A 17,422-nucleotide genomic window follows, 5' to 3' on the forward strand; every position below is an offset into this window, starting at 1 on the left:
AAAGTAGCTTTTTCTTTTTTTTTTTTTTAAACCAGCTTCTACATTAAGGACACAAGAGACCAGCTCTTAATATTCACCCCATCTTGGCTCTAGGATCCAACTCTGCACCTAGGATAAGGTCACCGTGGCAGTTGAAGCCTGCTGCCCCGATACTTGAGGGAAGAAATGGTTTAAACTATATTTTCCTAACCACCCGATTTTTTATGTTGGGGGTGGGGTGTGTGGGAACAGTCAAAAAGGAAAGAAAAGGAGTAGGAAGCTGTTGCACTGTTAAAATGGCAGATGTTATCAGTTTCAAATTAATGTGCAAGGCCCATTCCAATAGTTTGGCTTTATTAAATCAATAGTACGTGATCTCAGTGGTTAAGCCGTCTTAATAGGGCCAGGTCTCTTGAGGTAGTTTTTGGGCCATCAGTTAATTACATCGACTTTCCAGGAAACAGACTATGGAGAATGAGAGGAATCAGACTGCCTGTCACAAACCTCTCATGGAACCCCCTAGTGACACCTATAAGGATGTTACAGATCTAGTTCCAGACTTTACAGATCTAGTTCCATTTTCTCAAGTTACAGATGGGGAAACTGAGGCCCCAGCAGGGGGAGGGTATGTATCTAAGTCACTAGTGAGTTGGTGGCAGTCAGGTCTCTCGATTCTTTTCCCCATACTCTCAGCCCAACTTCTCAGTGGACAGGGGCTGGCAGGCCTGCTCTCTGGACAGAATGTAGCAAAAGGCCCGTGGTCAAACTGACATGGGGTGGGGAAGGTTGGTGGGCTCTCAGCCATCAGCCATTCCCATCTTACATGTGAAAAACTCAGCTGAGAGAAGGGAAGTGACTTACCCCTCAGGGTAACACCCAAGACTGGAGCTTGGATCTCCTGCCTCTCAGACTCCTAGAAGCTTCCACAATGGAATACAAAAGGAAAGGTATATGGCAGCATGGCCAGTCTGGAGAAAGGGATCAAGTTAATGACTTCAAATACAAATAATCTGAACAAATGACTAGATAAAAATTGTTTTCCCTAACGTGATCTCACCCTCCACGAGCTGTGCTGTTTCTGGAGAGAGCAGTCCAGGAAAGGGGTGTAGGAAAATGCAGTGTTAGAACGAACAACAAGGCTGCAAATGGGGGCAGGGGTGGGCTGGGGACATTTAGACAGTCTGCACTTGGGTCAGTAAATCCATGACTCCATCTTTGGTGAGGAAGACCACCTCACCAGTGTTCTGACACCAAACCTCAAAATATGCAGGGTCCTCCAGGGCCCTCTTGCCAGCGATTATCACAAAGGGGTAGCCAAACTTGTTGGCATCTTTCAGTCTGTTTCCGATGGTCAGATGGGTCCTGTCGTCCAGGAGCACCTCCCCGTGAAGCTGAGGCACTGCCTCTGTGATGTGGTCGTACAGCTGCCCTATGAGCTCGGAGGCTGCCTCCTCCTTACTGCCCTTCTTAGGGGGGATGAGGCAGGCTTGGTAAGGGGCCAGTAGGCTGGGCCAGCGGACACAGTCTTCTGTAGAGAGGACTTCAATGGCAGCAGCCAAGATCCGTGTCACACCCAAGCCGTAGCACCCCATTTCAGCCAGGGTTGGTTTGCCATAGACATTGGTAAACTGGGCATTGAAAATGGATGAGTACTTGGTACCCAGGTAAAATGTGTGCCCCACCTCAATGCCTTTGGTTTTAGTCAGTGGGCCCTGGCAAGCAGGGCAGTTCATTTGCGAAAAGTCTAGTGTCTCCATGTTGGCTGAGAAGCTGCAGCGGGGACAGATGGCAAGCCGGTCCTCTCCAATATCCACTGGGAGCTGGAACTCATGAGACACTGTGCCCCCGATGGTGCCCACATCGGCCTGGACCTTGACAAATGGCAGCCCTAGCCTGTTGAACAGGCTGCAATAGGCATCACACACCAGGCTGTAGGTCTGCTGGGCAGCCTCTGGGGAGGAGTCAAAGGTGTACATATCCTTCATGTAAAACTCTCGGCCACGGAGAAGACCAAAGCGGGGCCTGGGCTCATCCCGAAACTTCCTTGTCACTTGGTACAGCAGGAAGGGAAGCTGCTTGTAGGACAGTTTCTTCTGGGAGGCAATTAAGGCTGTAATGGCTTCCTCGTGAGTTGGTCCTAAGCAGTATTCCTTGCCATGCCTGTCTCTAAGTCTTAGCAGCTCCTTGCCCATCAAGTCCCACCGGTTGGTGGCTTGCCAGAGCTCTGCCGGGCTGAGGCTGGGCATGTTGACTTTCTGGCCCCCGATGGCCTGCATCTCCTGGTCTATCACTCGCACGAGCTTCTCCATGGCACGGACGGTGTATGGCAGGAGGTGGTAACAGCCGGGGCTTGCTGGGTAGATCAGGCCCACCTGCAGCATCAGCCGCTGGCTCTTACAGGTCAGGTCATCAAATTTGTCCTGCAGGGAGAGCACCCGGTCTTCCCGAAGGTTCTGTGGCTGGAACACACGAGACAGCAGCAGGCGCCGCCCTCTTCTTGGGGCACAGTGGTGAAACCTGCAAGGAACATACCCAGAGAGCTGGTGGCTGCAGGTGGCCAGGGCGGGCAATGCTCTGCATCTTGTCAGCAGCCCTTCCATGACACCCTGGCACCGGGAAGAACAGGCACCTGAGGAAAAATGAGTTGTGTGAGAATGAGCATCATCCGTGTTCCAACACCATGAAGCAGCCAACCCAGCCTGCTCTCAACAAACCTTGAAGGCGGCCACTGATTTTGCAGATACAAATCCTTCCATTTCTAATATCCTAGCAGATCAAAGCACTATTTCTCTAACCTCTTACTTCCGTTTTCGAAAAATCAATATTTTCCTGATTATAAAAACATTAACAACATCCTGTGGAGAGACAGCATCGTGTAGTGACTGCACAGGCTCTGGAATCAGGCAGCCTGGATTCCAGTCAGGCCTCCCACTGGCTGCACCGTGTAGCTGGGGACATGTGTCTTAACCCCTCTGTGCTGTTTCTTCATCTGTAAAATGGTAATAACAACAGAACCTACCTTCTAGGCTTATTGTGGACACTTCTAAGAGTTATAAAAGTTCTTGGAACAGTATCTGGCGTGTACTATGAGCTCAACTAATGTCTGCTATTATTATTACAGAAAACTAGGGGGGAAATCTGAAAACAAAAAAGAAAAGAAGGCTGGGCACGATGGCTTATGCCTGTAATTCCAGCACTTTGGGAGGCCAAGATGGGCGGATCACCTGAGGTCAGGAGTTTGAGACCAGCCTGACCAACATGGCGAAACCATCTCTACTAAAAATACAAAAATTGGCTGGGCATGGTGGCACACGCCTGTAATCCCAGCTACTTGAGAGGCTGAGGCAGGAGAATCACTTGAACCTGGGAGGTGGAGGTTGCAGTGAGCTAAGACTATGCCACTGCATTCCAGCCTAGGCAACACAGTAAGACTCTTTCTCAAAGGAAAAAAAAAAAGAAAAGAAAATCAACTGTAATCCCTCAGCCTCGAGTCAACTGCAGCTGACGTTTTGTTGCGATCTGTCTCTTGCAAACCCTGTCCTTTGCACATCCCTCTCTTGTCCCTCTACCTGCCCCCAACATTTAAATGTCATGGGCCTCTTCCCTCTTCACAGCACACACTCCCCGGACAGCCTGCATGCTGAGGGCTGACTCAAAATCTCCACCTGCCTCCTGGAGAATACATCAGGCAGGTACTTCAAACTCCACATCCCAGAATGAACTCAGCACGCTCCCCTCAAACCCACTCCCCCTCCAGCACTGCCTGTCATTGTGAATGGCACCAAAAGTTGCACTTTGCCCAAACCAAAATGTGGGGTTCGCCTGCTCTGCCCCTTTCTGTGTCCCACATTCACAGCCCTCTTGGCCCTGTCATTCCTACCTCTTCACTTGCTGTTCAATCTGTCCCTCTTCTCTCCACAGCCTCCGCACAGGTCCAGGCCACCCTCACCTCTCACCTGGACGATTGCAACAGCCTCCCCACTGGTCTCCTGACTTCCATTCCTGCCCTCCTTCAATCCCTTCTCTATAGTGCAGGCACAGGGGATACTTCCCAAACACAGATGCTAACAGCCTTTCTTGGTTAAAACAGCCTCCTGCTACCCTTAGAATAAGGTCTAAGCTTCTGACTTTCAGAGTGTGCACAGCCCCACATGAGCTGACCCCCTTGGGCCTCATCTCACCACTGCCCCCTCTCTGATCCGGCTTCGCCATGCCCACTCTTTTTTTTTTCTTTGAGACGGATTCTCGCTCTGTCACCCAGGCTGGAGCGCAGTGGCGTGATCTCGGCTCACTGCAAGTTCTGCCTCCCGGGTTCACGCCATTCTCCTGCCTCAGCCTCTCGAGTAGCTGGGACTACAGGCACCCGCCACCACGCCCGGCTAATCTTTTTTTTGTATCTTTAGTAGAGACGGGGTTTCACCATGTTAGCCCGGATGGTCTCGACCTCCTGACCTCGTGATCCGCCTGCCTCGGCCTCCCAAAGTGCTGGGATTACAGGTGTGAGCCACTGCGCCCGGCCCCATGCCCATTCTTAAACACACTGTCCCTTTTGCACAGAACACCCTCTCCCCTTTTCCTGCCAACATCTAGCCATCCTCCAGGCCTCAGGATTACCATCCTCTCCCCAAGAAGCCTTTCTTGTCCCACTCCCCATACCCCCAAAGGGCTGGCTTTTCCCGCATAGTCCACTTGTCTCCTGGGGTTCCTGCCCATTTGGCTGCCTGTCTTCTCCCAGACACTTGGCTCAGTGCAAGCAAGGACCTGTCTAGCTTGCTCACCCCTGTATCTTCAGCACATGACATGGGCTTACTAGACATTGTCCAATAGGCAAGTATGTTTCTCTGATTTTACAAAATAATCACATATTTCTAATGGCAGTACGACATTCCATTGATTGACTACATCAAAAATCAGTAGTTGTTTTTCTCTGTTATACATAATCTACAATGAAGAGAAGGCTTTTTTTTGTTATATATTTGGGAGAGGCGTTGAAGAATGGAATTACTGAATCAAAGGCTATAAATTCTTTTGAGATTTTTTATTTGTATCGCCAAATTTAGTGAGTACCTCTACTTTTCAGCACAGTCCATGCAACAAAGCTCCCGGCAGTATGCTGGGAATGGGTTACTGATTCCCCTCAGCTCTAGGGAGCTGGGATCTCCCAGCTGGTTACCTCTAGCAGCCTGAGGTCCTCCAGCTGGTCCTCTCCAACCTCAAGCAGCCTCATCCATTTCCCCTGTGCACTGTACAAATGTTTAAAGGTGGTGAGGCACTGCCACAGAGCCCTAGTGTGGTGTTGTAGGAACGTACAGGCCACGGAGGCAAGGCACATGTGGATTCACCCCTGGCTCTATCACTTCCTTGTGATCCAGCCTTACTTAGGCGAGTGGCTCCAGCCAGAAACTCATCCTTGATTCCTCCTAAAGCAAATGAGTCTGTCTCAAGGTTTCCCTTAAGTCCACCCCCTCCTTTCTGGCCCTTACTGCCTCAACATTAGGTTAGCCCCTCAATACCACTTGCTACATTACAGTCGCCCAGTGGTTCTGAAATCTAATCAAGCATCAGAATCACTGGAGGGCTTGTTTTTTTTTTTTTTTTTTTCTTTTTTTTTTTGAGACAGAGCTCACTCTATCACCCAGGCTGGAGTGCAGTGGTGCAATCTCAGATCACTGCAACCTCTGTACCCCCAGGCTCAAGCGATTCTCTTGCCTCAGCCTCCTGAGTAGCTGGGATTACAGGTATGCGCCACCATGCCCAGCTATTTTTCGTATTTTTAGTAGAGACAGAGTTTCACCACGTTGGCCAGGCTGGTCTCAAACTCCTTAACCTCAAGTGATCGGCCCACCATGGCCTCCCAAAGTGCTGGGATTACAGGTGTGAGCCACCATGCCTGGTTGGGCTTGTTAAAACAGTGATTGCAGAGGCCCATCTCCAGCGCTTCTGATTTAGTAAGTTTGGGGTATGGGCAGAGAACCTGTATTTCTAACAAGTTCCCAGGTGACACTGATGCTGCTGGTCCAGGGACCCCACTGGGAGAACCACTGCAAGGGTCTAGCTGTGTACCACCAATAACTAAAGTCTCAAACTCCATGAGAATGACAGTTATGTCTATTTTATTCCAAGTTTTATCTGCAGCATTCAGCACAGTGCCTGGACACAGAGGACACTAAATACATGTTCTTTTTTTTCTTTCTTTCTTAAAAAATAGAGTTGGAGTCTTGCTATGTTGCCCAGGCTGGTCTTGAACTCCTGGCCTCATGCGATCCACCTGCTTCAGCTTCCCAAATTGCTGGGATTACAGGCGTGAGCCACTGTGCCCAGGCTCAATACATGTTCTATCAATGAATGAACTAATTCTTGAACCCTGTCAGTCCAGTCTCCATATTAGTCTCCTGCTAAAAAGATAGCTGACTCAATCACTCCCCTGTTTACAATCCATTAACGGCTGGCTCTCATAATTTTCTCAGAATGGCACCAAAGCTCTTCATATTTTGATCCCAACACACCTCTTCCAGCTTCTTATCCTACCATTCCCCAAGTTGCTCATCATTCTTGAAACAGACTGACCTCCCCCAAACCCCCAGCAATTCCAACTCGAATTCAAGGTTCACTTACTCCAAGAAACTTTCTCCAACCCCTCTAAACAGAGAAAGTCACCTCCTCTGTGCTCCACTGCACACACCTCTTTTTGGTATACTGTACTAGAATCAGCTCCAAAAATATTTTTGAGGAACTATCGTGTGCCAGGCATTGGAAGCGAATGGTGTTTCACATACATTTTTTTTTCTTTCTGGGGGTGTGTACGGGGGCCAGGAGGGGAGGTCAGTGTCGACGTTTAACATTCTATTCCTTGATGAAATTACAAGTTCATGAAGTTTTATACATCTTTAAATTTCGGAGTCTAGCATAATGCCTACTATTTAGGCTATTCTTATGTTGATGAAATATGTTAATAAATCAAGAGCAAAGCAAACAGGTGCAATGATATAATTATCTGGATAATTTAAACGAGAGCTTTAAGCCCTCCTCCTCCGCGTTCAGCATGTCTGTCCTCAAACCCCTCAGCTTATACAAACAGGAGAATAGTAGAATTATCTCAATTTTTCAGTTATCTACAGGGAATATCTAGAAAGCAATATAGTAACTAACGTATGCAACACTTCAGGCTCTGGCAAACAGCCTCTGAGTCATTCAGTCGATTTTTTTGAGTACCTACTCTCTGCGGGACGTCAGCCCCTCCAGCCCAGACCTTTTTAAAGATTCTTTGACGCACCATTGCCCCCCAATCTAATCAGAAAAGTTGTACATAAAGCGTTTACAACGGTACCTGATACATACTATTAAGTGCCACAAAGTGCTATTATTATTATGCCCAACTCAGAAAAGGGAGGCTCTGAAATATAAAGTCACTTGTGTCAAGCCACACAGCAAATAAGCGCAGGGTCAGACCTGGAAGGCAAGGTCCCCGCCTCCAAATCCTACAGTTTCCATCACGAACTGTGCTACATTAAACAGCAATGGAACCCTAGGCCTACGTCTAAGAACGGCTCGGCCTTCACTCGCTCGGCGACCCTGGTCCAATCACTTCACTCCGGACCTCCGTTTTGTCCAACAAAAAACGGGAAGGCTGGCTCTGGTAGCAGGTGGTCCCAGGGCCTTTCCAGAGCTGGCACTTCGAGAACACCGTGTGACTCTCACGACGACCGAGGGAGGGACCAGGAAGTGCTGCCCTCATTTTACAACGGAGGACACGGAGACCCGGCGACGAGGAGTATCCAAGTTTATGGGACTCTCAGCCCGCCCCAACTCACGGACGGGATGCAAGTGGGAAAACGGACACCAGGGCCCTAGGTCTCCGCGCCCACACCGCGTGCTCGTTTCACTTCGCTGCCCGCGCCCGTCCCTCAGGTCTGGGAGTCACCCACGTTCACCTACCGCAATCGGAGCCCACGCCGCCCGCAAGACCACCGCCGTGCCGGGCCAGCGCGCTTGCGCGTCGAGCAAGCCCGCTCCTAAGCCCCGCCTCCTGCCCTTCTCACCAATTGCAAAGCCGCGCTCACGGAGGCGGGGCCGAGTGCAGGAGCGCTCTGGCCCCGCCCCACGCTAGACGCCCGTGAGAGGGTTTTCCGGAAGTGTAGCCAAAGAGAGAGAACCCGGCTTTCCCCAAGATCGTTGATTGGCCAGGGCAGACACGAGTAAATCACCGTTCCGGAAGTACTTTCTAGGAATTTGGGAGGTATAACTCTATGATGATTTGAGGGTGATGTTCCCGCCCACTGCCAGGCCCCGCCCACTCACCCAATAGGAGAACCGCTGGCGACGGTGTAACCATGACGACACACGGGGCAGGGTAGTTTCTAATCGATCCTATGATTTTTACGGGCTTTCCACTTAAATAGTATAAAATTGTGAAACAGTTGGAGAAAGACACCTTTATTACAGTGCCCAAGACAGTCTTTAAGACACAAATACAAACTTCCATGCACAAAATATTTTTTGAGCTGCTGCCACGTAGAAGCCACTGCTGTAGACACTGGGGACGGTGAAGTGAACCAAACAGACAAAATTAACTGCATTCAGTGTAGCTTGTGTTCTAGAGAGGACGCAGTCAATAAACCAATACAGCGAAATTTAAGCAGGGAAGGGAATGGGAGCAAAGAACTCAGTAACCAAGATAAACAGTATTTTAATACAATTGTTTTTTTAAAAAAACAAAATTAATGCAAAAAATCCATGGCAAACAAAATATCAAAATTTGAAAGACAGAATCTGTCAGTCAGATGGTGCTAAGGGCTATAAAGAAAAAATTAGGGAAGGAGAATGGAGTGGGGGAGTTAAATGTTTGCAATTTTTTTCGTTGTTTTTTTGAGACGGAGTTTTGCTCTTGTCGCCCAGGCTGGAGTCCAATGGCGTGATCTCGGCTCACTGCAACCTCCTTCTCCCGGGTTCAAGCAATTCTCCTGCCTCAACCACCCGAGTAGCTGGGATTGCAGGCGCCCATCACCACGTCCGACTACTTTTTGTATTTTTAGTAGAGATGGGGTTTCACCATGTCGGCCAGGCTAGTCTCGAACTCCTGACCTCAGGTGGTGATTCACCCACCTCAGCCTCCCAAAGTATTAGGATTATAGGTGTGAGCCACCGCGCGCGGCCAAGTGTTTGCAATTTAAAATAGGAGGATCAGGAAAAGCCTCATCAAGTAGGTGGCATTTTAGCAAAAACCGGAAGGGAGTGAGAGAGCCTTGCAGGGGGAAGAATTTTCCAGACACAGGAAACAAGAAATGCAAATGTCCTGAAGTGGGAACTGCATGTTGTATAACTCTACCTAATAACAACTACAGTTATTGAATGCCTAAAACATACCAGATCCAATGCTGGACACTGGTGATTCTGATACTGGCCCCAAGAAGCTCTCAGCTCGCCAGGATCTTCCAGCAACAACTCCGTGTGATCAGTGGTGTGATAGGGGCTGAGCAAGCCCCTATGGGAGCGTGGGGAAGGAAGGCTTCACTGAGGAGGTGACCTTTGAGCTGGACCTGAAGGATGAATGGGGTCTACCCAGACAAGAATGGCAGCGGGAGTGGAGTGCAATGTTCAGGCAGAGGGACCAGGACATTCAAAGGCACAGCTCAGGAAATGATGAGCCAGTGTGAAGGAAGCATAGGGTGTGGTGTGATTTACATGTTTATTTCTCCCAGCTCCTCACACAGAGCTTGGCACACAGGCCAGAGCAGTGATTCTCAACCTTGACTGCATTACAGTCACCATATGCACCCACTCCCACCCTCTGTCCCGAGATGCTGGTTGTGGATCTGGGGTGGGTCCAGACATTATTATTTTATAGTCCCCAGGAAATTCTAATGTGCAGCTGGGGTTAGATCTGTAGGCCTAGAGGAAAGGCACTGGACAACCTGGTGGTGGAGGGGACAGGGGGGTAGATAACATGTTATTATCCTGGTCTTACAGTTGAAGAAAACACAGCTCAGGTGGAGCACACGACTGCATTTACCCACCAGCTAGGAGGCCAGGCAGGGCTGGGGTGGACCTGAGCAATTTTGTCTCTAAGAGCCTTGCTCAGCCTCTACAGCCCAGTGCTGTGGTAGAGGCTTTCCCCAAGGTTTCACTAGACTGATATTCCTCACTCCTCCTCTTTGGGGGCAGGGGGCAAATAAACTTCAGAATTTCTTGGATCTACGTATCCAAAGTAGCCTTTAATTTCTCCCTGCTCCTGTGCTCATTATTACATCCCTTCTGATCCTGGAAAAGCCAGGCAGCTGTCCTCAGCACCCTGAGGTGTTAATTATTTCTCAATTAGCAGTCCCCAGGCTGTACAGCATAGTGGTGTGGAGAGGCCTAATGACTTGCCGTGTTTATACACCCCCACATCTTCAGAGCACTTTACCAATGGTAACTAATTAATGCTCACAACCTCCTTGGGAGGCAGGCCAAGAATGCTGCATTTTACTGTGAGATTGCAGGAGGCTCTGCAGCTCCAGGCTGCAGAGTCCTATCAAGACAGCCACGGAGTAGATTTGCTCCCCATTTGAGAAAGTCCAGGTTGGTGGAGATCCCAAGGTCGTGGAAACCCAGAATCTAGCCCTGTTGCTGCTAGTGATTTCCTGTGTGACATTTCAGTCAATCAACTGGTCAGAATTTATTGAATGACTTGATTTACAGAGCTTATTCATGGTTAAAGCCCCATGATGCACCACCCCACCCCCTGCAAAAAAAAAAAACCAAAAAAACAAAAACCCACACAGAAAAAAAATCTATTCATTCTCTCATTTATTAATTGGTTATCAAAAAGAAAGAAAGCAAGAAAAGGACTCCACAACTGCCTTGGTGCCCCACAGCTCTGGGGACACACCCTGCACTTAGCGATCTCCCCTGGCCAGAATAGGATCTCCTTGAGGGCAAGAACAGGTTTTGCTTTTTTCTCTATCCTCATCCCTGAGCAGAGGGCCTGGCCCAGTGTTGGTGCTTATCACAGGGTTTTGTTTTTTGGTTGATGTGTTGTTTTAATATAGCAATCAATAAATGAATGGATGGTTTGTCTTCCCTCAGATCATGGGCTCCTCTGAGGACACACTGAATCGTCCTTGCATCCAGAGCCCCTTGCCTGGCATCAGGAGGGGCTCTGAATGTGTGTTGAATGAGCAAATGAAGGCAGAGTTAATGATGAACTCCCCAACTCATGGGCTCACGGCCTCCTGGAGAGGCTGCCTCTGAGAGCAGTGAAACAGTGCCCTGTGGTAAGAAGCTGTGAGGAGGGACATGCAAGGTGCCGAGGGAACACACTGCAGACTGGGGTTGGGAAAGGACGTGACATTCAGCCATGAGGTGGGATCAGGGAGGGCTTCTCAGAGGAGGGGTACTTGGAATTGACCTTAAGGAATACATAGGAGCTTCCCAAGCCCAAAATGGGATGGAAAGACATTCTGGTCAGAGAGGCAATAAATTGCTTCTGATAAGGAAGTTGGCTAGAGATGGTTCTGGCTGGAGCATAGAGCACCCCCAGGTGTCGTGGACACACAACTGGAGAGCCCTCGGAAGCCAGGTGCAGCAGGGCCTGCTGGACGAAGCTCTGAATTTATCTCCATCTTTGTGGCCATTGAAACCTTTCTGATGAGGAACGATACTCCTCTCTGCCCCTCTCTTCCCCGCAGCACACACAAACTCCTGCTCTGAGCACAATCCCTGGACACTTTGTGTCCCACTCTGTAGCATGGACTTGTCGTAACTTGAAAGTATAATTGGCACTACAGGAAGGCAGCCTCCTGCTGTGCTGCATGCCCCTAGGCAGACATTGCTTATGTGAGAAGCAGGCCTGTGGGCAAAAGAGGGTTGTACACCGGAGGGGACTGGTCCACTGTGTTTCTTTGCCTGAAGCGAGAGCTCAGATTGGAGGAGGAGGATGGCGAGAGAGGCCGCAAAGGAGACTCCTATAATAGCCCAGACTAGGGCAGTGGCTGGCAGAGGAAGAGACAGATTCCAGAGACATCTGTCCAGAGACAGTCCACCTGATGGACTCCTGAGCCCACCCCTGCACCCTTAGCCCAGCTCAGCCCAGACAGGCGGGACTGTGAGGGTGGCTTTGTAGTCAGGAAGGCCTTGACTAGGAATCTGCCCAGGCTCTTCTCAGCTACATGACCTTGGTAGTTACTTACTCATTTCTTTATCCATAAGACAGAAATCATAATAGCACCCCATGGGGGTGTTATGAAGGGACACTGAGCAATGTCACTGAAAGCTTCCAGCCCATCCCTCAACGTTTGTTTACTCACTTTCTCTCCCATGTTGACTCTGGGGACCTTACTGCTCCCCTCATCCATCGTAAGGAGAGAACCCTCATCCTACTGCTGCTGCCTCTGGTTCTGAAAGACTCCCCACTCTTGCCATTGTGTAGGATGAAAATCTTGGTCTTCGAGGGCCCCTTCTCCTTGGGCCCAGAGCACACTACTTGTTCATTTTTTCGATGCCTAAGCCTAGCGGAGTGGAGGCCAGCAGGGATCAGGAAGGTGGGACTCTGTTTTTATGAAGAGTCCTCAGAATTAGAGTGTGGCTACTGCTATCATCACCCTCCTCATCATCAGTAACATTTATGGAGCCCTTGCTATGTGCCAGGGACAATATTAACTACTTTACACCTATGTCTTTTTCTTTCTTTCTTTCTTTCTTTCTTTCTTTCTTTCTTTCTTTCTTTCTTTCTTTCTTTTTCTTTCTTTCTTTTTTTTAAGACACAGTCTTGCTCTGTCACTCAGGCTGGAGTGCAGTGGCTTGAGCTCGGCTCAGTGCAACCTCTGCCTCCCAGGTTCAAGCAATTCTCATGCCTCAGCCTCCTGAGTAGCTGGGACTACAGGTGCACACCACCACGCCCAGCTATTTTTTTTTTTTTTTTTTTGTATTTTAGTAGAGACGGGGTTTCACATGTTGTCTAGGCTGGTCCGGAACTCCTGAGCTCAGGCAATCTGCCACCTCGGCCTCCCAAAGTGTTGGGATTACAGGCGTGAGCCACCACGCCTGGCCCACTTTACCCCTATGTCTGATTAAATCCTTAGAACATCTCCAGGAGGCATAAATATCATGGTTATATCCATTTTACAAATGAGGCAACCAAGGCTCAGAAAAGTTGGTTGGCTTCTCCATGGTCAACACAATCAGTAAAAGGGGAAGAAGGGAGTCTTACCCGGGTTTGTTGGATGCACAGCCTGATGTCTGCACTCACGGCTTCCAATAGCAATTTATTTGTATCAGGCATGTCTTGAACCAGCACCAAAATTGCAGGAGCAATCACCCAAACAGACCCTGTCTGACTTGGCCCCTCTGTCTGGAGGCCTGCTCTTCAGCTCAGTGGCACCCCCATCAAGAGCCCTTCCTTGAAGCCCCCATGGGCAGAGACTCTCCCTCTCCTGGCACCCCTTGTAATTTTTTCTGTCTCCCATCTGACCGGCTCACTCTCTGACATGTGTCACAATTGTGTGTGTAAGTGTGACAGGGCAAACAGGCCTGAGTGCAAATCCTCATTTTGTTACCTACTTATCATATGGTCATTGGTGAGATACTCAACCTCCTCAAGCCTCAGATGCCTTATCCTTAAAATAGTAGTGACATCTCCCTCGTGAAGCTGTAATGAAGAGTTTGCCCATGTAAAGGGCTTAGTACAGTGCCTGGCGCATAATCAGGGGTCAATAATGTTTGCTATTATTATTACTGTTGATGTTGACGACAGTGCCCATGGCTGGCATGATGCCTGGCACACAGCAGGTTATGTAGCACATACAAAAAGTTCATCTTTTTATCCCACTAGACCGCAAGCTCCCAGAGGGTAGGGCCCATGTTTATCTCTGGCCCTGCTAGATGTCATAATGAATCTCAATACATATTTGCCAAAGTAATGTATTTCTAAACAATTCCATCAATTCATAATAATGCCCTGCTAAAAATACAACAGAGCAAAACCAGTAATAATTAATCTGCCAACCAACAACTTCTTTTGCTTTCTTTTTTTTTCTTCTTTTTTTTTTTTTTTCAGACAGAGTCTCTCTCTGTCACCCAGGCTGGAGTGCAATAGCACGATCTCGGCTCACTGCAACCTCCGCCTCCCGGGTTCAAGCGATTCTCCTGCCTTAGCTTCCCAAGTAGCTGGGATTACAGGCACCTGTCACCACACCCAGCTAATTTTTTGTATTTTTAGTAGAGATGGGGTTTTACCATGTTGGTCAGGCTTGCCTCGAACTCCTGACCTCAGGTGATCCACCTGCCTCGACCTCCCAGAGTGCTGGGATTACAGGCATGAGCCACCGCACCCAGCCCCCAACAACTTCTTTTGGAGCACCTCTTTAGGTTAGCTCTACGGAGCACTGGGCACAGCCAGTGGTCTGGGGCACAGTGTGGGTGCTCCAGGACAAAGGCAAAAATCAAATGTATGTGTGTCTGGGTGTGATTCCAGAAGTTTATCTGGTGTCCCTCATCTGGAACGATGATGGGAATTCAGCTCCTTTTGAGAAAACCCCCTTTTCTCTTTGGTGCAGGCTTTTGGTTTAGGTGTGTGGGGTTGACAAATACAATGTTAAACGCGGTAGAGTCCATGCCCTCCAAAGTTGGTGGCTTAGAGAGGGGAGTGCAACGTCTAGATCCAGACATACCTGGGTTTTCTTCCTAGCTTCAGCACTCACTGGCTGTGTGATCCGGGCAAGTAATTAGACCTATCTGGCCTTCAGTTACTCTATGATGGGGTCGGTAACCCTCCTGAAACGTTTTGGGGATCAAGCAAACAACAGTACAAAACTTTGCAAACTGAAAGAACTGTATTAGTGATAGAAATATATTAGTGATAGACATATATGCAGATCATCTGTTTGTAAGATTAAGGGTATAATGAGATAATGACTTGTAAGTAATTAAATGAGATTAGGTACGTAAAGCACTCAAAGGGCCCCGGCACACAGTGCTCATACAGCATTAACCATTGTTAATACTCCCTTGCACCTGCTGCTCTTCTAACTGGCAGCTGTCCCTGCAGCCCCATTTCCACAGGGCTCACTCCTTCACCTCCTTTGGGTCTTTGCTGGAATGTCGCCTTCGAAGCTAGAACTTCGTGACACCCTATTTTTCGCTTCAATCTACTCCTGCTCCCAGCACCTTCAGCACTCCTGATACTCTCTCTCTCGCTTTATTTTCCTCCATAGCATTTATTGCCATTTAATGTAGTAAATATCTTTCCCATCTTTTGGTTTACTTGTATTCTGTTCCCCACCCCATCCCTAGTCCCAGTAGAATGTAAGCTCCATGAGGGTAGGGATTTTTGTTTAAAAGTTTTCTTCACTGCAGCATCCTGGTGCCTAGACTGAGAGCACCAAAAATTTTCTGTAAAAAAAAAAAAATTTTCTGTCTAAAAAAAAAAAAAAACTCAGGACATCTGGACATTCCTCAGACTCGGTGGGAGATGTCCTGTGTGACCATAAATATTGTGTGATTATAACTGTTAGTCAGCTTAGAATGCGGCTATTTTCAGACCTTTAGCATTAACCTTGTAGGTGCCCTGTGAGTGCCTAGTTACTCACTTTAACATGCAGTCGCTCTGGCCATGTTTTATTAAACCAGATGCCTGGTAAGCAGTGGCTCTTCTAACAAGTGGGCAGCTTGGAACTGGGAACGAGAGAGCCACCGAAACAGAATGAGGGAGACAAAGAAGTGGGCATCACCCTCAGCTCCACAAGGGCTTCCCAAGGGCACTGTACCGTACGCAGGCCCAGGACGAACTTTATTTCTCGCCCCAGCATCGCTGTCCGTCTCGGTGAGACCCCGGCTTTAGGGCAGACAGGACCACGTTTCATAAAGTCATGCTATCCCAGCAGAGGAATAACGCCAGAAAGTGTTCCAGTACAACCAGAGAAAGAGAGTCCATGAGAAATCTGCCCTTGTGAAGTTGGAATCCCCTCAACCTCACCCCGCTGACGTGAATGAAGCAACTGAGACGGGCTGTGATGGAGCAGATCCGGTTGCTCGACCTCCCTTGCACCAACACATGTAGTTAATAGTTACTGGACATGCACATTCAGTGGGTTCAGTGGGTTCCAGGTACCAAACTTGTGTTGAATGGTATGTGCCAGACACCGTCTTGAGATCTGGAGAATAAAAAAATAAAAAAATAAAAACGAGACATCCAGAGCACAGTAGCCTTGCGGTCTTCCTGGACTAGAGAAAATTCAGCCCTTCTGCCCCTTGGGAAGCTATGTTTGGGGAAAAAAAAAAAAAAAGTGAGAGACTCCAAAGAATTTGTTATTAAATTGAAGTTGAAACTAGGTGTATATAGTACAAGAGTTCTTACCATGCATTTAATCTTAAAAAGTGCTGATATCTAGAACCATAAACCCTGCACTTTTGTATTGCCTCTTACATTATTATTTTGGTCATGTATGAAATATATCAGGCATCTCTCGGTACAGGTGAAACGCTACATGTTCTAAACTAAGGAATAAGTGCATTATAATGTCTTCCTTGGCCAAACTGTATAAATTGCCACCCCCCTCCCACCCCGGCCAACATCCCTTCCCTGCTTTTTTTTCTTTCTTTCCTAGTGCTTACTTTCACCTAAAATGTCCTATATTTTTACTTATTTTTTTTTCTGGTTATTTTCTTTCTTTCTTCCTTTTTTTCTTTTTTGACAGTCTTGCTCTGTCACCCAGGCTGGAGTGCAGTGGCACGATCTCGGCTCACTGCAACCTCTGCTCACTGCAACCTCTGCTCACTGCAACCTCCGCCTCCCAGGTTCAAGCGATTCTTCTGCCTCAGCCTCCCGAGTAACTGTAACTATAGGCCCGCGCCATCATGCCTGGCTAATTTTTGTATTTTTTTTTTTTTAGTAGAGACGGGGTTTCACTGTATTGGCCAGGGTGGTCTCGAACTGCTGACCTCGTGATCCACCCGCCTTGGCCTCCCAAAGTGCTGGGATTACAGGCCTGAGCCATCGCGCCCGGCCTCTTTCTTTTCTTTCTTTTCTTTTCTTTTCTTTCTTTCTTTCTTTCTTTCTTTCTTTCTTTCTTTCTTTCTTTCCTTCCTTCCTTCCTTCCTTCCTTCCTTCCTTCCTTCCTTCCTTCCTTCTTTCTCTCTCTCGGCTGACCACCAAGCCTGAGTACTTTTTGTATTTTTTTGTAGAGATGGGATTTTGCCACATTGCTCAGACTGGTCTCAAGTTATCAGCTCACTTCGGCCTCCCAAAGTTCTAGGATTACAGGCATGAGCCATTGTGCCGGGCCTTTTTCCAATTATTTTCTCCCTGCCCACTAGAATGTGAGTTCCATAAGGGCAGGGCTGAAAGTTTTGTTGCTTTTTGGTACCGCTACTATTTTTCAAGAATTTGTAACCAATGTACTTTGTGCGAGTACCTAGCACATAGTAGGTGTTCAATAAATATTTACTGAGTACAGCTAATGAGCACTGA

The 17,422-nt window shown here is 48.3% G+C and overlaps 1 protein-coding gene across 1 annotated transcript; it reads right to left on the reverse strand.

The window, feature by feature from the left end:
• Positions 1-316: 316 nt before the first annotated feature.
• Positions 317-2,603, reverse strand: PARS2 (prolyl-tRNA synthetase 2, mitochondrial). The gene is made up of 2 exons (XM_030813032.1): positions 1,037-2,603; positions 317-947 (listed from the first exon to the last, which is right to left on the reverse strand). The coding sequence occupies exon 1, from the start codon at positions 2,577-2,579 to the stop codon at positions 1,152-1,154; it is 1,428 nt and encodes a 475-aa protein (XP_030668892.1). The 5' UTR covers positions 2,580-2,603; the 3' UTR covers positions 317-947; positions 1,037-1,151.
• Positions 2,604-17,422: the final 14,819 nt, after the last annotated feature.

The sequence above is a fragment of the Nomascus leucogenys genome, chromosome 5, assembly GCF_006542625.1.
Source record: "Nomascus leucogenys isolate Asia chromosome 5, Asia_NLE_v1, whole genome shotgun sequence".
Classification (NCBI taxonomy): domain Eukaryota; kingdom Metazoa; phylum Chordata; class Mammalia; order Primates; family Hylobatidae; genus Nomascus; species Nomascus leucogenys.